At 41.8% G+C, this 26,436-nt stretch overlaps 1 protein-coding gene across 7 annotated transcripts in view; it reads left to right on the top strand.

The window, feature by feature from the left end:
• The window catches only part of kansl1a (KAT8 regulatory NSL complex subunit 1a), a 59,690-nt gene that overhangs the window by 29,279 nt on the left and 3,975 nt on the right, over positions 1–26,436 (top strand). For all 7 annotated transcript variants that reach the window (XM_029629631.2, XM_029629632.2, XM_029629633.2 and 4 more), the window contains 7 exons: positions 12,565–12,706; positions 16,560–16,717; positions 16,863–16,998; positions 23,979–24,147; positions 25,141–25,296; positions 25,655–25,876; positions 26,153–26,310. In XM_029629631.2, the coding sequence (XP_029485491.2) occupies positions 12,565–12,706; positions 16,560–16,717; positions 16,863–16,998; positions 23,979–24,147; positions 25,141–25,296; positions 25,655–25,876; positions 26,153–26,310 (1,141 nt within the window). The remainder of the gene's footprint in view (positions 1–12,564; positions 12,707–16,559; positions 16,718–16,862; positions 16,999–23,978; positions 24,148–25,140; positions 25,297–25,654; positions 25,877–26,152; positions 26,311–26,436) is intronic.

Here is a 26,436-nt window from a genome sequence, read left to right as displayed (position 1 = left end):
GCTCCAGCAAGTATATTTCACAGGTCATCCCCAAAGCCAACACCTTCTTTGGCCGCCTTACCTTCCGGTTCTCTGCTGCCAATGACTGGAACGAATTGCAAAAATCACTGAAGCTGGAGACTTATATATTTCTCCCTCACTAACTTTAAGCATCAGCTGTCAGAGCAGCTTACACAGCCCATCCCACCAACCAACCAACTACCTACCTCATCTCCATATTTGTTCTTGTTTTTCTGCTCTTTTGCACACCAGTATTTCTACGTACACATCCTCATCTACACATCTATCACTCGTGTTATTTTGCTAAATTGTAGTTACTTCGCCACTATGGCCTATGTATTGCCTTACCTCCTTACTTCATTTGCACACACGGTATACAGTTTTGTGTTATTGACTGTACCTTTGTTTATCCCATGTGTAACGCTGTTGTTTTTGTCGCACTGCTTTGCTTTATCTCGGCCAGGTCGCAGTTGTAAATGAGAACTTGTTCTCAACTGGCCTACCTGGTTAAATAAAGGTGAATAAAATTGCATTAGTGAGCTGTTACTTCACTTGGTACACATGGAGCTTCTTTGACTGTTGCTTTCTTTATCATATTGAAATGGGCTATAGGAATAGGTGAATTACTCAATGTCACTCATGTGCTGCCCTGCTGAGTACTGCCCAAGTCTGTTCATTCATGTGCGGTGCCAGTCAAGTTCAAATACACTAAACCATCGTCAGCATCACGATTTTGCCACCATCAGCGATGGCTGTCAGTATGGTCTATTGACGATGATTATCGAAATATTGCCCAAACCCTACTCTGCTCCAGAAGTTTTTTTTTTTTTGATCACACCAAAATTGTTGCTGCGTCACACAGTAGGAAAACAATAGTGTTTTAAGGGTTAAGGGAAAACTGTATAAAGTTGAGTGAAGTTCAATCTTGTGCTTCTCTGCGCAGTCTCATTTCTTCTGCGCAGCAGTCCGAGGGGAGATGTACTCGCGCAGCTTAGAAGGAACATTGCTTCCAAGTAATAGAATACAAACGTCAGTTCGGATATTCGAATAACCGTACCCATCCCCACGGCTAACTAGCAGCCGATTATATTTAGCGTTTTGATTTCTCATCTCCTTAGATTATGAATTTGCCCCAAATGAATGTGTAACATTTCTACAAAAAAAAAACATTAGCCATTGAACAAAATACATGTTAAATTTTGGAGCCCTATTTTGAGAGTAATGTACACGTAGCAGCTATAGCTTAATTGTCAACCCAAAATTAATCACAATCAGTGGTTTAAATTGGATAGACGAAGCAACTTATTTCTTATAGCTCTGTGAATGACTTAACCTCTCTAGGATATGTGGGACGGCAGCGTCCCACCTCGCCAATAGCCAGTGAAAGTGCAGGGCGCCAAATTCAAAACAACAAAAATCTCATAATTAAAATTCCTCAAGCATACAAGTATTTTACACCTTTTTACAGATAAAATTCCTGTTAATCCAGCCACAGTCTGATTAAAAAAAAATATTTAAAAAAATGCTTTACAGCGAAAGCACCACAAACGATTGGTAGGTCACCACCAACTCACAGAAAAACAGCAATTTTTCCAGCCAAAGAGAAGTCACAAAAAGCACAAATAATCTTTTGATCTTCATCAGATGACACTCATAGGACTTCATCTTACACAATACATGTATGTTTTGTTTGCTAAAGTGCATATTTATATCCCAAAATCTAATTTTACATTGACGCGTTACGTTCAGTAGTTCTAAAACATGCGGTGATTGTGCAGAGAGCCACATCTATTTACAGAAATACTCATTATACATTTTGATGAAAATACAACTGTTATACATGGAATTAGAGAGAGACTTCTCCTTAATGCAACCGCTGTGTCATATTTCAAAAAACTTTATGGAAAAAGCAAACCATGCAATAATCTGAGTGCATCTTTCAGACAACAAAGCAGCCAAAAAGATATCCGCCATATTGGGTAGTCAACATTAGTCATAAATAGCATTATAAATATTCACTTACCTTTGATCTTCATCAGAATTCTCTCCCAGGAATCGCATTTCCTCAATAAATGTTTGGTTTGCTCGATTATGTCCAAATAAATGATTTTGTTGGGGCGTTTGGTAAACAAATCCAAAAGCGCGTTCAGGTCCCGTCTATCAAAGTTCCGTTACAGCCCGTAGAAACTTGTCAAACTAAGTATAGGATCAATCTTTAGGATGTTTTTAACATAAATCATCAATAAGGTTCCAACCGGAGAATTCCATTGTCTGTAGAAAAGCAATGGAACGAGAGCTAACTCTCTCATGACCGCGCCTCAGAGCCTTAGGCAATCTGCCAGACACCTGGCTCAAACAGCCCTTATGAGCACCCACCTCACAGTAGAATCCTCAAACAAAGTTCTAAAGACTGTTGACATCTAGTGGAAGCCTTAGAAGTGCAACAACCAATATCCCACTATCTACAATTAGGGCCTGAGTTAAAAAAAAAAAATTAAATTATTAAAAGAACTACAAGCCTCAGATTTCCCACTTCCTGGTTGGATTTTTCTCAGGTTTTTGCCTACCATATGAGTTCTGTTATTACTCACAGACATCATTCAAACACTTTTAGAAACTTCTGTGTTTTCTATCCAATACTACTAATAATATGCATATATTAGCATCTGGGACAGAGTAGCAGGCAGTTTACTCTGGGAACCTTATTCACCCAAGCTACTCAATACTGCCCCCTGTCACCAGGAAGTTAACACTATCAATGTTTCGCTAGCCAATACTACTAACTATATGCATATTCTAGCTTTTGGGCCTGAGTAGCAGGCAGTTTACTCTGGGCATCTTATTATCCAAGCTACTCAATACTGCCCCCCAGTCCCAAATATGTTAAGAAGCTGTGGTTGGGTTGTGTTTCGGAGGACGCATGGCTCTCGACCTTCGTCTCTCCCGAGCCCGTACGGGAGTTGTAGCGATGAGACAAGACGATAACTACTAACAATTGGATACCACGAAATTGGGGAGAAAAAGGGGGTTAAAGAAAATGTTGCACCTTTAACCTCTTGCGTCCCCCCGACACGCAGGCGTCCCATCTAGACATCTGGAAATGCAAATGCGCTACGCTAAATGCTAATAGCACTCGTTAAAACTCAAACGTTCATTAAAACACACATGCAGGGTACTGAATTAAAGCTACACTCGTTGTGAATCCAGCCAACAAGTCAGATTTTTAAAATGCTTTTCGGCGAAAGCATGAGAAGCTATTATCTGATAGCATGCAACACACCAAAAGACCCGCAGGGGACGTAAACAAAATAATTAGCATAGTCGGCGCTACACAAAACGCACAAATAAAATATAAAACATTCATTACCTTTCACCATCTTCTTTGTTGGCACTCCTAGATGTCCCATAAACATCACTATTGGGTCTTTTTTTTTCGATTTAAATCGGTCCATATATAGCCTAGATATCGATCTATGAAGACTGTGTGATCAAGGAAGAAAACAGGGTTTTATAACGCAACGTCATTTTTTTAAATAAAAAAAGTTGACGATAAACTTTCACAAAACACTTCGAAATACTTTTGTAATGAAACTTTAGCTATTAGTAAACGTTAATAAGCGATCAAATTGATCACGAGGCGATGTATATTCTATAGCTGTACGTCTTGAAATAATGTCCGGGTAAATCTCAACCAAAATATCCGGTCTCCGACCGGAAGAATTGGGCTGTCTCTTGTCCGTTTGACCAAGAAACAAATCCTAGGCAAATGACAAGACTGTTGACATCGTGTGGAAGCTGTAGGTATTGCAACCTCGGCCCCATGTAATGTGGTTTCTATTCAACAATACATTCAAGTGGCGCATTGATATATTTTCCCATTTTCGGTGATCAGATTTTCCTGCGCTTTTCGATGAAACGCACGTTCTGTTAGTCACAGCCGTGATTTAACCAGTTTTAGAAACGTCTGAGTGTTTTCTATCCACACATACTAATCATATGCATATACTATATTCCTGGCATGAGTAGCAGGGCGCTGAAATGTTGCGCGATTTTTAACAGAATGTTCGAAAAAGTAGGGGGTAGGATCGACAGGTTAACCAATAGCTTAACAACTCTTTAAAAAGTTTAGACTTTTTATTGTCTTTATTAAGACATCCTCTATGAAATTTCTGTCAGCCAGCCCGAGCCACCTGCATGCCCGACCCCCCCCCCCCCCCCCCCTGCTCCCAAAACATTTTTTCCCCCACTTTTTTTTTTTTATTCCCAAGGGAAAGGTTTAAAAAGTTTTTTTAAATAAAAAAAATAGAGACACATACAGCTGCATAACACACAGAAACCGCACACCCTATTAATCTCATAGGCCTGTAGAGATATTTTACGTGCACACAATATAGTTGCGTCGCCTCGTCCTGTGCCTAGGGATCCACCACCCTGAAGTGCCCCAAGTCAACACACTCCACTCGGCTTTAGGATCTTAGTGAAACATTCATAATTGTTTTGGGTGTGTACTCCCAAGGCCAGAGTGACAAACCACAGGACGGTAGACCCCCAAAGCTAGGACTGAGCAGCCCAGCAGCTAGGGATTTCCTAAATGGGTATCTCCCCTGACGTGGGAATATTTCAATAGACTCCTTTTGTCTTAATGTATTCCATAAAAGGCATCCAGACCTCGTGAACGTTTCCCAGTATAACCTTAATATTGTATTAAATCAAATCTATTGATGCATAACCTGACATTTCTGCCATCCATTGTGGGAGGATAACCAACCTTCCAATTAATGGCAATGCATTTCTTGGATGCTTGGTTACACTGTTTTGTTTGATAAGTCTCCAGTATCAACAAGCAAACAAAAACAGGGAGAAGTGAGAATCTGTAGACATGCTCCGATATAAGAAAATACTCTGCCTGAATTCAAGACCATATATGTATCCTTTTTGTGTTTTACCCCTCCAGCACTCTGAAATGTAATTCCTCTGCATGTTATTCAGTTACACTGGCATATAGTGTGTTCTATGGATGTTCTTAAACTGCAGTAATTTATGTCTGAGATTATATGAACTTGGCATGTGAACATATCACTATCCATTCATCAATAGCTTCTACCAGGTCTTCCTCATTTTTGTTTTACATGCATTGTGTCATTGGCAAAAGCCTCTATCAACCCTTGTTTACAGTTTGGAGGTTTGTCAGACTGCCGTAAAATAGTGTCAATCTTTGATGCGTCTGGCTTCTCCAGTGTTTGCTTCACAGAGAAAATAAAGTGTTGCGTCTGTGAAAATTCACCTCAGCTCCATCACAGCCTGGTCTTCCCTGCTGCCTGACCCTACTGAGACCTGTAACCCTCTGATCCTCCAAAGATGAGGCATGACAAAGAATTAACTTGATGTATATTTATACGTTATATTATCCAAGAATAGAATCGATCAATAATTGAAATTACCATTAAGCTCAGATCCCAAATTAACTTTAGGCTTAAGCTGCTGTCCTGTAGCTACTGTAGGTCTACCCATCAACTCAAGATGGAGCTTTGTATCATTCACTGATATTGTGAATTCACTGCATTTCACTTGAGCTCCGTAGACTGGTCTTCCCTGGAAGTCTGACCCTGCTGGGACACCTGTCACCATCTCATCCTGCTAAGACATAATAATCATAGTGTTGTGTACTGATGCTGCACCATGACTGTGAAGCCTGTAGAGCTGTTTATACCTTGTCGGTGTGAAAAGCAGGGAATTAGCTAGTGAAACTGATAAATCAATTACATTAAAGTGCTATACTGACATTAATAATAACTCACATTGCACAAAACAGGTAAATTGTTGATCTAAAATCGTTTGGCTGCTAGTTTCATTGTTTGATTTGGGTCTAGTGTGAATTTGGCAAAAATTATGCTTAGTTTTGGCCAGCTCTCTTAACGGTACATCAACTGGTGAAAGCTAGCTAAATGAATCGGTTGAAACAGGACAAAAAGGCTACAAAACATTTACATTCAAACAATGACTGTTAGATGGCAATATGAGGTGGCTATTATTAATATCTGACTGATAGCTACAGGCTAGAGCTGAACTGGCTGTGTTAGCTACTAGCTAACTAATTCACTTTAGCCGAGTGGTTGAAACATTAGCTAACGTTAGACTATTAGCTCAGCACTGGGAAAAAACACCAGTTTATGTTAAGTTAAACAACCGTTACCTTGCCAGCTACATCAGTCAACTAAATGTAGCTAAATTGGTCATATTCTGGAGCCCTTCTGTAATGCACATGCCCAAATAATCATATATGGCATATTTTTGTCAATTTGAGATTAAAACTGATTTTGCTCTGTGTTCTAGCCTGTCAAGTTGGTCACGTAGGTGACAACCAATCAGTGATTGAGATGGCCCAACTGAAGGCCTTGAATGACCGTTGCACCTCTAGTAGCACTGACATCTATATTTCAAGTCTGCATTCTTCCCCAGGAAGGTGTGCTTGTGATGCTGGACATTGCCTGGCCCTGAACATCAAGCCTTATGCTGTTGGCTAGCCTGCTGGTTTTTGGAAGCCTTTAGCACAACTATTGCAGGGTGTTTGGTGTTGTAAGCCAAGGTTAGTATTATGCTGTGGTGCTGGTTACTGTGTATAACATATGTGCTGTGTTTAGGAAAGTGCCACATTGGGGAATGTGCTGACAGACAAAAACAGGCATGGTAGTGAGTGCTGCTGGTGGGGTGTGAAGTGGGGGAGGATGGCGTGTGAAGCTGGTTGGGAGATGGCAAGATGGAGCTCCTTGTTTATTGGGATGGAGGATTTTCCCTGCTCAGTTATGTCCTTCCTCCTTTAGACCCTCACTCTGATATATGAGGTCACTGATCCTCAAGTCAGCATCTTTCTATGCAGGGTGGGGATATTTGGTTGAAAGAGACGATTGGCGTCGTGTTCAATAGGGCATACAGCAGAAACGTTATAAAATGCTTTGCAACTGAAATGTAGTCCCTCCCTGTTTCTTTTAGTCCCCCCGTTTCCGTCTGTTTTCTTCCGTTTGCTGCCTAATGGACATGCCCCAGGGCTGCGTTCAGCAGGCCACAACATTGTTGATTGTTGTAATATATTATGGGACACATGCCTCTGACATTTTAGAAACATGTATCACATCAGCTCTAGTCATCACATGTTAATCTGCAACCTTCCACAATGCTTGCCTACTACATGTGACCCAGGCCTGGCCACCAGTCTTAATAAATTAGGCTTATTTAATTAATTGTCCCTGTAGTATTCTGCATCCTGCTTCTCCTTCTATGTGACCTTTCTACCACATGGCTTGCTTTGTTTGCCAGCTAGATTGGCCCACTACAGCTTTGTGGGAGTGGCTAATACAGAATACAGTGGGGGAACTCTATTGTAATTTCTTGATTTCTTGTGCCCCTCCTTGCCTCCCTACTCAAAATGGATTGGAGGAGAAAATCAGACTGGAGGAACCTCGGAGGAATCAAGCAAATACAATTGAGATTCACCCACAAATGTTTATTATTTGACAGGGAAGAAATGGATCACCACCTGAGCTGACGTATCCTACAACACGTGTATAGACCAGCCTGGTCCCCCACGGCAGATCAATTCAACACTTGCCTATCTGCGAGGCACCTACTGACTGATTGGTGCAATCGAATGTGCAATATGGTGCTTCATGCTGCTGCTGTTAGGGTGCCAATTTGGGACGCAGCCCCAGAGATTTAAATGAGATACCGGGTTCATTGATTAGATAAGAGCTTGTTCAGGAGGGCGTGGTGTTACGGAAATAATATGCGTCTAGCTCTGTCTCTTTCGCCTGAGATGGGAATCTCCTTGGCTCTATGCCTTACATTTCTATCTGCAATACCTAGAGAACTAATACAATTTGATTTGATTTGAACTTGCATTGCATTTAATAAGCCACCAGGTATCCTGAAGAGAAATTAGTGAAAATTAAATTCCTGTTTTCCTCACTGCTTTTCAATTAGGACAATTGGAGTTGGAATTTAAGTTTACTTCCTGTATTGACTGAATTTAATTTATCACATTCCTGATCTATTATCCTATACCACAGTATGTCACTTTGTCCTTTATCCAAAAGATAATTCCGCCTTTGATGGTGATAATCAGTGATGTGGTGGTAAATCTAGATACTTAAATTGAGTTTGTGGTGAATACAGTAACGCTCCCTATACTTGTAATGCATTTTTATGCAGAAGGTGGGTAACCCGCGTAAACTGCGTTCACACTTCACCACTAGCCCCCCAAAATCCATGCCTTGCGGCCAAAGTGGCCGTTGTGCCCTCGGGCCTACAATAATTATAATTCACTTCTGCCTGTCAAATTCGCACTACTCTTTCCTTTCTCTGCGCTCCGGAGCACCTCTCACTGGCACACATCCCAGTTCTTATTCGCTAATGCCCGTGATCGGGTCCTTCTCACAGCCCTAGGCTCAAAGTTGAGGTGAAGACCGACGCAATCAGGGATGCAACGGCTTAGTCCTTCTTATTGGATCTTAGGAAAGAAAGTACCAGCGGCCACTGCTCTTCCCCATTGCATCGGCTGCTGCTATAATGTCGCTGCCACCACCAAAAATTATAGAACATGAAGAAATATTTTTGCAGAGGCGCACTTTGAAGTTGTAAGAACTGTCCACATTTACTTTTCCTCACACAAAAAGATGAGTAACAAGCAGCAAAACCACTGTCAAATTTGATTTGTCCCTTGCGCCGAATACAGGTGTAGTAGACCTTACATTGAAATGTGTATTTACATGCGTAATAACTATTTAAAGAGCGAAAGTGAATAATAGCAGGGCTATATACAGGGGGTACCGGTGCAGAGTCCATATGCGGGGGTACCGGAATCGCGGTAATATGTACATATAGGTAGCGTTATTAAAGTGACTATGCATAGATAAGAGAGTAGCAGCAGCGTTCCAGAGGGGGGGGGGGGGGCAATGCAAATAGTCTGGGTAGCCATTTGATTAGCTGTTCAGGGGTCTTATGGCTTGGTGGTAGAAGCTATTTAGGAGCCTCTTGGACCTAGACTTGGCGCTCCGGTCCGCTTGCCATGCGGTAGCAGAGAGAACAGTCTATGACTAGGGTGGCTGGAGTCTTTGACAATTTTTATGGCCTTCCTCTGACACCGTCTGGCATAGAGGTCCTGGATGGCAGGAAGCTTGGCACCTGTGATGTACTGGGCCGTTCGTACTACCCGCTGTCGTGCCTTGGTCGAGCAGTTGCCATGCCGGGCAGTGATGCCACCCGTCAGGATGCTCAAGGGTGCAGCTATAGAACCTTTTGAGGATCTGAGGACCCATGCCAAATCTTTTCAGTCTCCTGAGGGGAAATTGATTTTGTCGTGCCCTCTTCACGACTGTCTTGGTGCGCTTGGACCATGTTAGTTTGTTGGTGATGTGGAACGTGAAGCTCTGTAGCAGCAGCAGCATTATGTCCAAAAAAAGTTAGGAACAAATCGAAAAAAACACAAAATAGCATGGTTGGTTAAGAGCCGTTAAGACGGCAGCCCTCCCCTCCGGCACCATCGTAAAAAAAATGTACTATTCCAATAGTATAATAGTTTACCAGCTTGTTATGTGCGAGGAAAAAAATATTACGAAATTACATTACCACGAGCAGCGAAAAGATATTGCGGTGGGTGAAATGTTTCAGTCACAGTTTCAGTCACATGAGCTCTGGGTTTGCTTCACACTTTTACGTGGTCCAAAACAGTGCGATATTGAGTCTTGTGCTTCAACGCCCTAAGTAGTTGTGGAATTTGACCCAATATGTACTTTCAGCATCTTCATCACATCACAGTCTACCTTTTTAAAGGCCAGGTAGAAGATAGTGGATGTATAGTGCATTCGGGAAGTATTCAGACCCCTTAATTTTTTTTGTGATTTTGTTACTTTAGCCTTATTCTAAAATGTATTAGTTTATCAATCTACACCCAAATACCCCATTACTACAAAGCGAAAACAGGGTTTTAGAAATTATTGCAAATTAATTACAAATTAAAAACATCTTATTTACATAAGTACTCAGACTTTATGCCATGCGACTCGAAATTGAGCTCAGGTGCATCATGTTTCCGTTGATCATCATTGAGATGTTTCTACAACTTGATAAGTCCACCTGTGGTTAGTTAAATTGATTGTAGATGATTTGGAAAGGCACACACCTGTCTATATAAGGTCCCACAGTTGACTGTGCATGTCAAAGCAAAAACCAAGTCACGAGGCCAAAGGAATTGTCCGTAGAGCTCCGAGACAGAATTGTGTTGAGGCACAGATCTGGGGAAGGGTACCAAATCATTTCTGCAACATCAAAGGTCCCCAAGAACACAGTGGCCTCCATCATTCTTAAATGGAAGTTGTTTGGAACCACCAAGACTCTTCCCAGAGCTGGCCGCCCTGCTAAACTGAGCAATCGGGGGAGAAGGGCCTCGTTCAGGGAGGTGACCAAGAACCTGATGGTCACACTGACAGAGCTCCGGAGTTCCTCTGTGGAGATGGGAGAATCTTCCAGAAGGACAGCCAGCACTCTACCAATCAGGCCTTTATGGTAGAGTAGCCAGACGGAAGCCACTCCTCAGTAAAAGGCTCATGACATCCCGCTTGGAGTTTGCCAAAAGGCACCTAAAGGATTCAGACCATGAGAAACAAGTTTCTCTGGTCTGATGAAACCAAGATTGAACTCTTTGGCCTGAATGCGAAGCGTCATGTCTGGAGGAAACCTAGCACCATCTGTACGGTAAAGTGTGGCGGCGGCAGCAGCATGCTGTGGGGATGTTTTTCAGGGACTGGGAGACTGGTCAGGATCGAGGGAAAGATGAGTACTGAGATCCTTGATGAAAACCTGCTCCAGAGCGCTCAGGACCTCCGACTGGGACGACGGTACATCTTCCAACAGGACAACGACCCTAAGCACACAGCCAAGAACACAAAGTAGTAGCTTTGGGACAAGTCTCAATGTCCTTCAGTGGCCTAGCCAGAGCCCGGACTTGAACCCGGTCGAACATCTCTGGCGATACCTGAAAATAGCTGTGCACTAACACTCCCCATCCAATCTGACAGAGCTCGAGAGGATCTATAGAGAAGAATGAGAGAAACACCCCAAATACAGGTGTGTCAAGCTTGTAGCGTCATATCCAAGAAGACTCGGCTGTAATCGCTGCCAAAGCTGCTTTAACAAAGTACTGAGTAAATAGTTTGAATACTGACGTAACTGTGATATTTCAGTTGTTTTATGATCAACTGTCTTTGTTTTGTTATTTTGGGTTATTGTGTGCAAATTGAATAAGGCCGTAACAATGTGGAAACAGTGAAGGGGTTTGAATGCTTTCTGAATGCTCTGTACAATTTATGCTCCCTGCCTATAAAAGCCACAAACATTTACATTTGAGTCATTTAGCAGGCGCTCTTATCTAGAGCGTCTTATGGGGGCGGCAGGTTACCTACTAGTGGTTAGAGTGCTGGGCCAGTAACCGAAAGGTTGCTGGATCGAATCCCCTAGCTGACGAGGTAAAAGTCTGTCGATCTGCCCCTGAACAATGCAGTTAACCTGCTGTTCCCTGGTAGGCCGTCATTGTAAATAAGAATTTGTTCTTAACTGACATGCCTAATTGAAAATATTTATAAAAACATTTTCAAATATGAGCAATTAGGCTCCCTTGCTCAAGGGCACATCAACAGATTTTTCACCTCGGGGAATCGAACCAGTGTCCTTGCGGTTACTGACCCAACACTCTTAACCACTAGGCTACCTGCCGAAGATTGATTGAAATGGCCCAAACATATGATTGTAGTTTTGACTCGCACGGTGTGCCTACTGTAGTTCAAACATGGTGTAAGCTGGTACGCACCAAGTTGTACTTTACGTTTTAGTATGGAAAACGGCTGAGGATTGTTCTACAATCACAACATATTGATACAATTAGTCTTTATAGAATAAAAATCTGATTTAATCAATTACATGTGGAAATACTTATTTGAGTAAACATCAAACCAGCAGCAGATGAAACAGTGAATTCTCGCTCTCTTTCTGGTTTTAGCTTGCGGCCACAATTGGCTAGCTGTAGGATATTTACCGACCCATACCAGTGACAGACTTGGTTATGTTATCGAGATATGGTAGTACACAACTAAAATCTCTCACTTATTTTGTTAGTGAGAAGGAAACGACCACAAATTAATTCAGAAACGGGATAAGAGGATAGCTAGCTATACAAACTAACTTTTGCTGATGCCTCTTCAACAAGAAGCAACCGTGACAACACGTCCCTCAGTATTGATACTTTGCCACAGAAGTTGAATGTTTGCTATTTGACGTAAATGGTCGTTAATATTGTGTGATTTTGTGAATTATCCAATGTTGAAAAATTCGATATTGGCATAATGTTTGGGCAATAGTATGTGGCTTTTGCATTCATTTGTGTAGGCATTCAAGAAGAAATGATTCCAATTACACAGCAATGAAATTATTTTATCCATGTAAAAGTTCAGACCACAGACAAGTTGGTTAGATGAACACTTGTTCACCCCTGTGTGTCTGTGTGACTTTCCGATTTAGATGGAAGCGGGCGGAGAGTCGCTACACCATCGAGCGGGCCTCCATCATCAGCCACTGGAACTGGCTCCAGGCCCACATCTCAGACCTGGAGTACCGTATCCGCCAGCAGACAGACGTCTACCGACAGATCCGTGCCAACAAGGTACAGCACTGCCTCAATATTGGGCTAATTGTGCACGGTTTAATAATATAAGAGTAATATGGACATTTCATCCAAAGCGACTTGCAGAGGTGACAGCCTTGTCACTGACATATATTCAAGTATATGTGGCCCATGCAGTAGTCAAACCCACAACCCTGGTGTTGCTTCAACCATACTCTAACCCATTTAGCCATTTGAATTAGAGGTTGACCGATTGATTAGGGCCGATTTCAAGTTTTCATAACAATCGGAAATCGGTATTTTTGGGCGCCGATTTTTATTTTATTGTTATTTTTATACGTTTTTATTTAACTAGGCAAGTCCGTTAACACATTCTTATTTTCAATGACGGCCTAGGAACGGTGGGTTAACTTCTTGCGTCGAGCCATCCCGTGTATACAGCCTCAAGCTCATTACCATAACGCAACGTTAACTATTCATGAAAATCACAAATGAAATGAAATTAATCTATTTGCTCTCAAGCTTAGCCTTTTAACAACACTGTCATCTCAGATTTTCAAAATATGCTTCTCAACCATTGCAAAACAAGCATTTGTGTAACAGTATTGATGGCTAACGTAGCATTTAGCGTTAGCATTCAGCATGCAACATTTTCCACAAAAACCAGAAAAGCATTCAAATAAAATCATTTACCTTTGAAGAACTTCAGATGTTTTCAATGAGGAGACTCTCAGATAGCAAATGTTCAGTTTTTCCTGAAAAATTATTTGTTTAGGACAAATCGCTCCGTTTTCTGCGTCACGTTTAGCTACGAAAAAAAACCTGTATCCAGGATTGTTTAAATCTATCCGCAAGCTCATTAGCATAACACAACGTTAACTATTCATGAAAATCGCAAATGAAATGAAATAAATATATTCACTCACAAGCTTAGTCTTTTGTTAACCTCTTGCGTCCCCCCGACACGCAGGCGTCCCATCTAGACATCTGGAAATGCAAATGCGCTACGCTAAATGCTAATAGCACTCGTTAAAACTCAAATGTTCATTAAAACACACATGCAGGGTACTGAATTAAAGCTACACTCGTTGTGAATCCAGCCAACAAGTCAGATTTAAAAAATGCTTTTCGGCGAAAGCATGAGAAGCTATTATCTGATAGCATGCAACACCCCAAAAGACCCGCAGGGGACGTAAACAAAATAATTAGCATAGTCGGCGCTACACAAAACGCACAAATAAAATATAAAACATTCATTACCTTTCACCATCTTCTTTGTTGGCACTCCTAGATGTCCCATAAACATCACTATTGGGTCTTTTTTTCGATTAAATCGGTCCATATATAGCCTAGATATCGATCTATGAAGACTGTGTGATCAAGGAAAAAAACAGCGTTTTATAACGCAACGTCCTTTTTTAAAATTAAAAAAGTCGACGATAAACTTTCACAAAACACTTCGAAATACTTTTGTAATGCAACTTTAGGTATTAGTAAACGTTAATAATCGATCAAATTGATCACGAGGCGATGTATATTCTATAGCTGTACGTCTTGAAATAATGTCCGGGTAAATCTCAACCAAAATATCCGGTCTCCGACCGGAAGAAATGGGCTGTCTCTTGTCCGTTTGACCAAGAAACAAATCCTAGGCAAATGACAAGACTGTTGACATCGTGTGGAAGCTGTAGGTATTGCAACCTCGGCTCCAGGTAATGTGGTTTCTATTCAACAATACATTCAAGTGGCGCATTGATAGATTTTTCAGTGATCAGATTTTCCTGCGCTTTTCGATGAAACGCACGTTCTGTTATAGTCACAGCCGTGATTTAACCAGTTTTAGAAACGTCTGAGTGTTTTCTATCCACACATACTAATCATATGCATATACTATATTCCTGGCATGAGTAGCAGGGCGATGAAATGTTGCGCGATTTTTAACAGAATGTTCGAAAAAGTAGGGGGTAGGATCAACAGGTTAACGTTTACTAATACCTAAAGTTGCATTACAAACGTATTTCGAAGTGTTTTGTGAAAGTTTATCGTCGACTTTTTGAATTTTAAAAAATGACGTTACGTTTTGAAAACGCTGTTTTTTTTCGTTTATCACACAGTCTACATATAACGATATCTTGGCTTTATATGGACCGATTTAATCGAAATAAAGACCCAATAGTGTTTATGGGACATCTAGGAGTGCCAACAAAGAAGATGGTGAAAGGTAATGACTGTTTTCTATTTTATTGTGCGGTTTGTGTAACGCCGAAATGCTAATTATTTTGTTTACGTCCCCTGCGTGGCTTTTGTGTTGTAGTGTATTGGTGCATGCTATCAGATAATAGCTTCTCATGCTTTCGCCGAAAAGCATTTTAAAAATCTGACTTGTTGCCTGGATTCACAACGAGTGTAGCTTTAATTCGATTCCCTGCATGTGTATTTTAATGAACGTTTGAGTTTTAACTAATACTATTAGCATTTAGCGTAGCGCATTTGCATTTCCAGAGCTCTAGTTGGGACGCAAGCGTCTCAGGTAGAAGCAAGAGGTTAATAAGCGATAAAATTCATCAGGAGGCGATGTAAAGATCATTAGCTGTCCGTCTGGAAAAATGTCCGGCTAGAAACTCAACGAAAATATCCGGTCCTAGACCTGAAGAAATACGGTGCCTTGCATGTGTTTGACCAAGAAAAAACTCGAAGGGAAATGACAAGACTCTAGACACCGTGTGGAAGCTGTAGGTACTGCAACCTCAGTCAATTAATTGTGGTTCACCTTTATCAATGGGTTCAAGTAGCGCATGGATATATTTTCCCATTTTCAGTGATCAGTTTTTCCTGTGCTTTTCGATGTAAATGCCGTTCTGGTAAAGCCACAGCAGTGATTTAACCAGTTTTATAAACGTCTGAGTGTTTTCTATCCACACAGACTAAGCAAATGCATATACTATATTCCTGGCATGAGTAGCAGGGCGCTGAAATGTTGCGCGACTTTTAACAGAATGTTCAAAAAAGTAGAGGGTAGAAGCAACAGGTTAAAACGGGAACGTTTTTTAATCCAAAAATTAAAAGAGCGCCCCCTATATCGAAGAAGTTAATGAAATACAAATAGTATATAGGAGAATAGTCCTATAATTCCTATAATAACTACAACCTAAAACCTCTTACCTGGGAATATTGAAGACTCATGTTAAAAGGAACCACCAGCTTTCATATGTTCTGAGCAAGGAATTGAAATGTTATCTTTCTTACATAGCACATATTGCACTTTTACTTTCTTCTCCAACACTTTGTTTTTGCATTATTTAAACCAAATTGAACGTTTCATTATTTACTTGAGTATAAATTGATTTTATTGATGTATTATATTACGTTAAAATAAGTGTTAATTCAGTATTGTTGTAATTGTCATTATTACAAATAAATAAATAAAAAGGTGTCTGATTAATCGGTAGTGGTCTTTTTGGTCCTCCAATAATCGGTATCAGCATTGAAAAATCATAATCGGTCGACCTCTAATTTGAATGACCATTGCTGTCCAGACCTGCAGCACGTACATGTGAAAGTGGCCTGTAAAGAGATGAGCAATACCACAGTAGTGCCACTATTCACTATTGTGGTAGTACTAGTACACACATGACCTATATAAACGTCCTGTATACGTTAGGCCGTCTTTTTTTTAAGATGCGGTCTTAATTGTCTGGGACAATCAAGTGTAGCTCTTATCACACAAAATATATCCCATTGCAAGTCACATGATACAAATATAGCAGGTAAATTACACCATCTCACACGCACCTTGTGTAGGATGTGGGTTTGTCTCTCACTGTAGTTGGTAGCCTATACAGTATTATTTCATGTCTGTGGCTGATGTACGGTATTTCACTCCACCCCTCAGGGCTCAGTGGAGTTGGGAGGTGTGGCGCCCAGTGCATTGGTGGTGGGCGGGGCAGGTGTTAAGACTGAGCCTACTCCCCAGGACTGTCAGGTCACCATCACAGAGTCTGGACCCTGGAGAGGCCAGAATGGCAGGCCGGTCAATGGGGTCCTCAACAGGTACACACACACACAGAATACTTACCTAATACCTAACTTAGATTCTTCAAGTGCATCTATTTGGAGGAAGAACCTATGAAAATAAGGCACTAACTTGCTCTTTTCTTGTGTGTAATAACAATGATTGATTGTCTCTCCTCTCCAGGGTGTCAGAGAGTAACACCAAACACCAACCCAGCCCCAATGAGAGCACCTGTGTGGCCGCCCGCACGCGCCCCTTACTCAACTGCAGACGACGGAGACTTGTACAGCCTAACACAGTACCTAACCTCAATGGCAAGGTATGTTTCTGCTTGTGCACTTGTAGATGCATGTAGATCCATAGTATGCTTTCCTCCTGCCCAGCACTAAAACAATAACTTTTTCCAGTGTTGAGTGTTTTGTTATTTATCCTCTTCTGCTCGTGGATTTCATAGGACTGTATTGTTATCGATTATATTGTGTGTTTGAGTGGGCTATAAACATAGGATAATAAGTTCTGAAGGACTAATTGTTATATCAAAACCAATTTGTTCCCATATTTTTCCCTGACATGAAGCTATGCAAATGTCATGTCAATAGTATCACTCCCCGTAGTCCATATTGTTTAAAAAAAATGTGACCAGGGGAACAAGCCGTGATCTACCTACAGTGCATTCGGAAAGTATTCAGACACCTTGATCCCCCCCCCACACACATTTTGTAACTGCCGTATTCTAAAACGGATTAAATTGTTTTTTTCCCCTCGTAAATCTACACACACTACCCCATAATGACAAAGCAAAAACAATTGTATAGAAATTTGTGCAGATGTACTGCAAATAAAAAATCACATTTACATAAGCATTCAGACCCTTTACTTGGTACTTTGTTGAAGCACATTTTGCAGTGATTACAGTGTCGAGTCTTCTTGGGTATGGCACTACAGGCATGGCACACTTGTATTTGGGAGTTAGTCCCATTCTTCTCTGTCAATCCTCTGAGGTTGAATTGGGAGCGTTGCTGCACAGCTATTTTCAGGTCTCTCCAGAGATGTTCGATCGGGTTCAAGTCCGGGCTCTGACTGGGCCACGCAAGGACATTCAGAGACTTGTCCCAAAGCCATTCCTGCGCTGTCTTGCTTCGGGCCATTGTCCTGTTGGAAGGTGAACCCTCGTCTGAGAACCTGCTCCATAGTGTTCAGGACTTCATCAATGATCTCTCTGTACTTTTCTCCGTTCATCTTTCCCTCATTCCTGACTAGTCTCCCAGTCCTTGCCGCTGAAAAACATCCCCACAGCATGATGCCGCCGCCACCATGCTTCGCCGTGGGGATGGTATTGGCCAGGTGATGAGCACTGCCTGGTTTTCTCCAGACGTGACACTTGGCATTCAGGCCAAATAGTTCGATCTTGGTTTCATCAGACCAGATAACCTTGTTTCTCAAGGTCTTGAGAGTTCTTTAGGTGCCTTTTGGCATATTCCAAACGGGCTGTCATGTGCCTTTTACTGAGTGGCTTCCGTCTGGCCTCAATAAAAGCCAAATTGGTGGAGTGCGGTAGAGATGGTTGTCCTTCTGGAAGGTTTTCCCATCTCCATAGAGGAATTCTGGAGCTTTGTAAATGACCATTGGATTCTTGGTCACCTCCCTGCCCTTCTCCCCCAATTGCTCAGTTTGGCCTCTCGGCCAGCTTCAGGAAGAGTTTTGGTGGTTCCAAACATCTTCCATTTAAGAATGGAGGCCACTGTATTCTTGGGGACCTTCAATGCTGCAGAAATGTTTTGGTACCCTTCCCCAGATCTGTGCCTCGACACAATCCTGTCTCAATGCTATATGGACAATTTCTTCGACCTCATGACTTGGTTTTTGCTCTGAAATGCATTAAGGGGTATTGTGTGTAGAATGAGAGGGTAAATTGAATCAATTTTAGAATAATGCTGTGACCTAATAAAATATTGGGTTCCGAATACTTTCCGAATGGAGAGGTGTTTGCCTTTCCGTAATGTCCAATCAATTGAATTTACCACAGGTGTACTCTGAAGTTGTAGAAGCATCTCAATGGAAACGGGATGCACCTCAATTTCAAGTCTCATAGCAAAGGGTCTGAATACTTATGTACATTTCTGATTTAAATGCTTTATAAATAGGGTATTGTGTGTAGATTGAGGGACATGTTTTATTTAATCCACTTTAGAATACGCCTGTAAGGTAACAAAATGTGGGGAAAGTGAAGGGGTCTGAATACTTTCCGAATGCACTGTACTTATAGTGCCTTCAGAAAGTATTCATACGCCTTGACTTATTCCACATTTTGTTACAGCCTGAATTCAATGTTTTATTTTTCAAATATTTTTAATCTCCCCCTTCTACATACAATACCCCATAATGACAAAGTGAAAGCGTGTTTTTAGAAATGTTTGCAAATGTATTGAAAATTAATCTCATTTACATAAGTATTCACACCTGAGTCAATAAGTTGTGGAAGCACCACCAATCTCTACTGCACTTTACCAATCTGTACTTTATGGGAGAGTGGCCAGACTCCTGAGAAAAAGGCACGTGATAGCATGCTTAGAGTTTGCAAGAAGGCACTTGAAAGACTCCGAGCACAATTCAAGAACATTCAGTGGTGTGTTTGTTGGGTTTAGCACAAGAAAGTACTTTCATTGTACATGCACTTTTTTTTAGCCGCTTTTTTTCTCTTCCCGATTTCGTGGTATCCGATTGGTAGTTAGTCTTGTCTCGTCGCTGCAAATCCCGTACAGTCTCTAGAGATGCGAAGGTCGAGAGCCATGCGTCCTCCGAAACACAACACAACACAGCCAAGCCGCACTGCTTCTTGACACGATGCCCGCTTAACCCGAAATCCAGCCACACAGATGACGGAGGAAACACTGTACACCTGGTGACCGTGTCAGCGTGCATGCGCCCGGGCCGCCACAGGAGTCACTAGAGCGCGATGGTACAAGGACATCCCTGCCGGCCAAACCCTCTCTAACCCGGATGACGCTGGGCCAATTGTGCGCCCACCCCATGGGTCGCGGTCGGCTGCGACAGAGCCTGGACTCGAACCTGGATCTCTAGTGGCACAGCTAGCAACTGCGATGCAGTCCTTAGACCACTGCGCCACTCGGGAGGCAATGTACATTACATTAACACTTGAAATTGTGTTTTCCAGGCCTGGAAAAGGCTTTGGAAAATGATAGAATCTTAAGTTTTGGACAAGTCATGGAAAGTAACTTCATTTCTGTTAATGTAATTTGAGGCAGTTTTTTATATTTGATCAATCAAATAAAAATCTGCATTTCAGCCAGGCTCAGAATTACACTTCAGGGCGTCTGTATTTGCGCTCATCACCTGCATGTGTGCGAGACTAGTGGGTCGTAACTCTTGGAAAGAGAGACTACAGACATTGCAGCAGCGGGTAGGCCTAGCCTATAAAATATAATAGAGAAAAATAATTATGTACCCAAGTCAAAACACATCTTGTACCCTCTAGTTCACTGTTGAACTATTATTACCACGTATTAATGTTTTTATGTCATGTCCCAAAAGATTTTCCACCGACTCTCGCGAATAAGGCCATACAAGTTTGATGTACTTACTTAAGCGATTAAAAAAATTAATAATAATTAAATAATTATTTTTGACTAACGAACGATTCACTTCGCCATTGTATTATTTTGGTATTCGGTTCAATCACAGTGAATCGAATCAAAAACATGATGTGATTCGCGAACAGTAATTTTAAGAGAATTTATTTGTAGCCTTTTGGATTATGTGGCTTCAAAATTCAAAAGGCACTTGCACATCTGAGCTCTCTCTTTTGCAGGTGCATGGTAACAGTTGGATAAGATAAGAAAAAAAATAAGGAACCCGCCCACTGCTCTTGATAGTATCAATGATCTTTAATAAGATTTACGTGTCGGCCTCAGGGGCCTTCGTCAGAGCTTTTGAGTTTTTTTTTATTAGCACCCTTATGTAGACCTAGCCCCACCCACATCCGTTCAATGCATCGAATGGAGTCTTAAGGAAAAACAAAGTGCTACCAAATATAACAATACATCATTGGGTACAGCGCAAAAAAACCATCAGTGTAATCTGAAATAGGGACATAATTCATGTTCACATTTACAACATAACATACATAGGCATTTCATCATGAAGACCTTTAGGAGGGTGAAAATCCCATAACTTTTTATTTTGCTCAGAGTATTATTTATATCATTGCCCCCGTCTGATATCTTGACTTCCTCTATGCCACAAAATCTAAAGGTAGAAATGTCATGTTTTAGGTCATTAACATGTACTGCCACTGAATAATCCCTGTTGTTTCTCCTAATTGAACTTTTATGTTCACTGATTCTATGTTTGAGAGAACGAGAGGTTTTACTTACATAGCACAGCCCACATGGGCATTTAATAATATAGATAACATGGGTGGTGGAGCACGTAATAATGTAATTTATTTGGAACCGTTTTCCTGTATGTGGGTGGCAGAAATATCCACACTTCGTCGTGTTGTTGCACTGTGAGCAACCTCTGCATTTATAGCTACCATTTGGAAGAAGGAGTAAAAAGACCTGGCTGGATAAACTCACCAGATTCAACTCATTGAGGACTTGACTGTGACTAGCGGGAAAATACAGTTGAGCCAGGAGCCAACCCAGTACTGACTGATACCATACACTCCATATATCTCGGTGCCCCTGCTTTGCCTGTTACGAAACAGTGGTGTGGGCGTATACTGGTCAAAAGACAAGACAAGTCATTTTTGTCCGCTGCATTGTCACTATTCCTGATATTTTTGTTGATAGCTAGCCTCGATTGTTATCAGCAAAGCAAGCTAGCTATCTGCTGCTACCTATATCAGTCAATACGACTTACTAGATTTCATCTTGACATCCAGCTTTTTGCTACAAACCACAGGATTTGAAATAAAATGGAATGGCGAAATAGTTGTTGTGTGGAGGATATGCTTTGACTTGCTTTCTTGTTGGCTAACGAAGTTAGCTGTGATAGCTAGCATGCTAGCTAACAGCTTCTAAACAGCCAACATGCCAACTCTTATAAGCTACATTTGAAATAATGACAGGTTATTTCAACTCGTGACTTTTTAACATGACATTTAGGCTCATTTGCTTCAACCCTGACAATGTGCTTCTGAGCTAGTCTAGTTTACCTGCCACCCACAGAAAAAGGAGAAAAGGTGAGGGAGCTTCAGCTAAAAACTGTAAATAAATGTGGATTTCTACATAGCACAGCCCACATGGGCATTTAATAATATAGATAACATGGGTGGTGGAGCACGTAATAATGTAATTTATTTGGAACCGTTTTCCTGTATGTGGGTGGCAGAAATATTCACACTATTCACACACCTCTGCATTTATAGCTACCATTTGGAAGAGGGCGTAAAAGAGACTGGCTGATTTTTATTTTGTGGCTGGCAGTTGGCATGGACCAATTTATTGTGTAAATTGCGACCTCCTTTATACAATAAGTGGTGGATTCTTACATTCAGCATGCAAATCTGGGTCAAATGATAAAACATGCCAGTTTCTTGACAGCATCTCCCACTTTTCAAAAGTTCAAAGTATATGAAGTTGTGAACATTAGTGTTCTTTAGTCCCGAGTGGGTCTTTTTTTTGTAGCAGTTCATCTCGTGTTTTCCCTAATGCCAAATTAAGAGCTTCATTCACACATTGTGGAGAATAGCTTCTTAGAAACCTTTTGTGCATCTCCACTGCTTTTTCTAGATAAGTCCTCTGTGGAGTGGCATGTAAGGCGCAGTCTGATAAACTGGCCTTTTGGAAGTCCTCTTTTTAATGGCTCAGGGTGGAAGCTTTCCCCCTGTAATATAGTATTTCTGTCTTTTCTATATAGTGTTGTAAACAGGGTTTAATTTGATTTCTCAATCCATACATCGAGGTAATGAACACGTTGAGTTCAATTCAATAGTGAATTTGTGATGGGGGTCAATGTCATTGAGTAATGCCATAAAGTCTGACAGCTCTTTTCCCATTCCTCCGCAAATGAATTTGTTTTCATTATTAACACAACCTTCTTCAAAAAGACCCACATAAACGTTAGCAAAGCTCGGTGCGAATGTGGAGCCCATCGATGTTCCATTAGTTTGGAGGTAGTATTCATCATCAACCTGAAGTTACACGTCAAAACATATTCAGCCAGCTCTAGAATAAAGTTTGTTGGTAGGTATTCGTTAGTATCTCTGTCTCTCAAATAGTGAGCTAGGGCTGCCAGCCCCTACCCTCCCCCATATAAGGAATGCTGCTATATACAGTGGGGCAAAAAAGTATTGTCAGCCACCAATTGTGCAAGTTCTCCCACTTAAAAAGATGAGAGAGGCCTGTAATTTTCATCATAGGTACACTTCAACTATGACAGACAAAATGAAGAAAAAAAATAGCAGAAAATCACATTGTAGGATTTTTAATGAATTTATTTGCAAATTATGGTGGAAAATAAACTTTTGTTATTGATCAAATACTTATCTCAATACTTTATATACCCTTTGTTGGCAATGGCAGAGGTCAAACATTTTCTGTAAGTCCTCACAAGGTTTTCACACACTGTTGCTGGTATTTTGGCCCATTCCTCCATGCAGATCTCCTCTAGAGCACATAAGACAAGCAGATCAAGCTGGCAATGTTATACATCAAGTGGGATCAACCATCCCCCAGAAGAGCCAATGGGTGTGCAGGCTTTTATTCTAGTCCCCCTCTAACAAACCAAATGTTTTAAATTAGCTGCTCAACCGGAACTTGATGAACTGGCTGAATCAAAAGCCTGCACACCCAGTAGATCTCCAGACCTAGGGTTGACCATGTGTTTTATACAGTTGCTTAACAGGTATTCTACTTTGTGCAGGGAGTGTGTTAGATCCTTGCACAATGACAGGAGATGGTGCATGGGACTAGAGAGCAGCCTCCCTGTGTATCACTTATCGCTTACTTTTTAAATATACATTGGTCATGGAAATTTGGTGAAAAGTCATGGAATTCCATCTGTCAAAATGTGCATAAATCCTTAAGTCACCTCAACTGTATTTTCCCGCTAGTTACAGTCAAGCCCTCAATGAGTTGAATCTGGTGAGTTTGTCTGGGGCAACAACAAATTGTGCTGTTGGCAGTACTCGGGGGCTGGAGTTGAAAAACACTGCTCTAAATGATACTAGGCATCATAATATGGCATAATGTTACACATTTGTTTTAAGTACAACTATTGTGACCCATGGGATTAAATTAATAAACAAGTGACTTTTGGTTTGTCCCTTCCCAGGTCCCGAGAGCCAGCGCTATCCTGTGTAGCTGCAGGGTCAACCCCTCATGTGTGACATGCGGGGGTCGCCCCAGCGCACCCAGAGAAGACCCCCAGTACGAGCTTCCCTCCCTGGAGCGCTTGTCCCACCTGGACCCGGGCGTCCACCCAATCCTCTCCCTCCCTGACGGTAAGGAGCCAGGAGGATAGAACCAGAATCTGTTTTTATTATTTTTCTATGAGCCAGGAGCCAACCCAGTACGGACAGATACCATACACTCCATGTATGTTACACTCCATATATCTCTGCGCCCCTGCTTTGCCTGTTACGAAACAGTGGTGTGGGCGTATACTGGTCAAAAGACTAATTATATAATAAACGTGAGTCATTTTTGTTGTTAGCTAGCCTCGATTGTTATCAGCAAAGCAAGCTAGCTACCTGCTGCTACCTATATCAGTCAATACGACTTACTAGATTTCATCTTGACATCCAGCTTTTTGCTACAAACCACAGGATTTGAAATAAAATGGAATGGCGAGATAGTTGTTGTGTGGAGGATATGCTTTGACTTGCTTTCTTGTTGGCTAACGAAGTTAGCTGTGATAGCTAGCATGCTAGCTAACAGCTTCTAAACAGCCAACATGCCAACTCTTATAAGCTACATTTGAAATAATGACGGGTTATTTCAACTCGTGACTTTTTAACATGGCATTTAGGCTCATTTGCTTCAACCCTGACAATGTTCTTCTGAGCTAGTCTAGTTTACCTGCCACCCACAGAAAAAGGAGAAAAGGTGAGGGAGCTTCAGCTAAAAACTGTAAATAAATGTGAATTTCTGTGGGGCTAAGCAATTAACTTACTTATTTGTTAACTACTGTAACTTTCTCTCAAAAATGCTCTCGTAATGTTGCTTAATGCCTCCTAACAAGGGGACCCCAGTAATGTAAACAAATTGCCGTTTGTGACGTAACCACCTCTAAACTATAGTAGTTTAAACTAGTTGACTGCCGTTCCAGAAGCACCTTTTCACTTCCCTACTGTACACTTTATCACCATGGAGAGGGTTTTTATTTAAACCCCTCTTCCCTCCATTCCCCCACCTAACTTGTTCCCTTTCCTTCTCTCATCTGCACCAACCATATCTTCTTGTGGATAACACGTAGTGCGTGTTTCTCTTCTTAGATGTGTGTATGAGCCTACGGCTGCAGCAGGTGATGAAGAGCCACTGGCAGGGCAAGGCCCCCGAGAGGACCAAGCCCCTCAAGAAGCTCTCGCTCAAACACAAGCTCTCCTCCAAAGACAAGCACATCAAGCTGGCCAACTCGCTCATGGCACACAGTGAGTATATGTGGGCAGGACCACACACACGCATATGATGCAATCCAATACACACCTAGTGTAGTCATACACACCTACTTATATACACAACCTTTGGAAAGCAGGGTGTTTTCCACAGTCAGGGAGTACACATGACCCCTTGTGGACACAAAGATACACACCAACTCGCACCCAAAGGAGATAAACACAGCCTTTGGAAATGAACTTGTCAGCCAATGGCGAGTGTAGCACGTTGTCACATTCCGTATTTTTTTTTTTTTTTTTTTTTTTACCAGGAAGTCACTTGACACACACACATACCATCCTAGCTGTGTAGAATGAAAAATCCCCTGACCAGTGTCTCCCCTTTCCCCCACAGGACTGTCTCACTATAAGAGCCGGTCTGATAAGCTGCAGCGGCGACAACACCACCACTTGGATGGCAACGGTGGGGTGCTGAGCGCCGCCAGGCTGGAGGGCCAGGCCCTCTGTAAGGCCGAGCGGCTTCTGCATGGCCTCCCCTCACCCTCCACAGGGCCCTATGACCGGAGCTACAGTCGCAAGAGGCCCCGTGAGCACTTGCTGGACAGGACCCACAGCTGTGAGTTAACCGCACCACTCAAATGAACCAGGCATGGGACAAATACTTACCAATAGTTGAGCTGTGTTTGATCAACCTAACCGGTGCAATGGAATCAATTGACTAATCCCAAAAGTGCAAATCCCAAGCTAAATCGAGCTCCTCATGTACGTCATTTGACATAGGTTATGTATTTGATCCACGTCTGCTCGGAACACACAATCTGCTATCCATTTATAATGCAAATGATGTGAGTCATGACTGGTTGTTTATCTCTATTTCCCCTTTCTCTTCCAGCCACCCCAAAGCTCTTCCTGGACTCGGGCAGCCCCTGCTCGTCCTTGGCCAGCCTGCACTCGTCTCTCCACAGCCCCTCGCTGACCCGCCAGCTGTCCACCTCCTCGGAGAGCTCCACCCCCATTGGCCCCAACAGTCTCAGCTTCTCCAACACCCCCGTAAGCTCATCACAGCTTTTATTGACTGTGTGTGTGGTCTAGGTGAATCATGAATGTGACAGCACGGGTTCTGTTCAGAAAGGTGCAATGTTACAAAACGTTCAGATAAAATATGCATTTTGTATA

This window comes from Oncorhynchus nerka, linkage group LG23, assembly GCF_034236695.1.
Source record: "Oncorhynchus nerka isolate Pitt River linkage group LG23, Oner_Uvic_2.0, whole genome shotgun sequence".
In the NCBI taxonomy this organism is placed as follows: Eukaryota; Metazoa; Chordata; class Actinopteri; order Salmoniformes; family Salmonidae; genus Oncorhynchus; species Oncorhynchus nerka.
The sequence above is the reverse complement of the archived record's forward strand: the minus strand, read 5'-3'. Positions and strand labels throughout refer to the sequence as shown.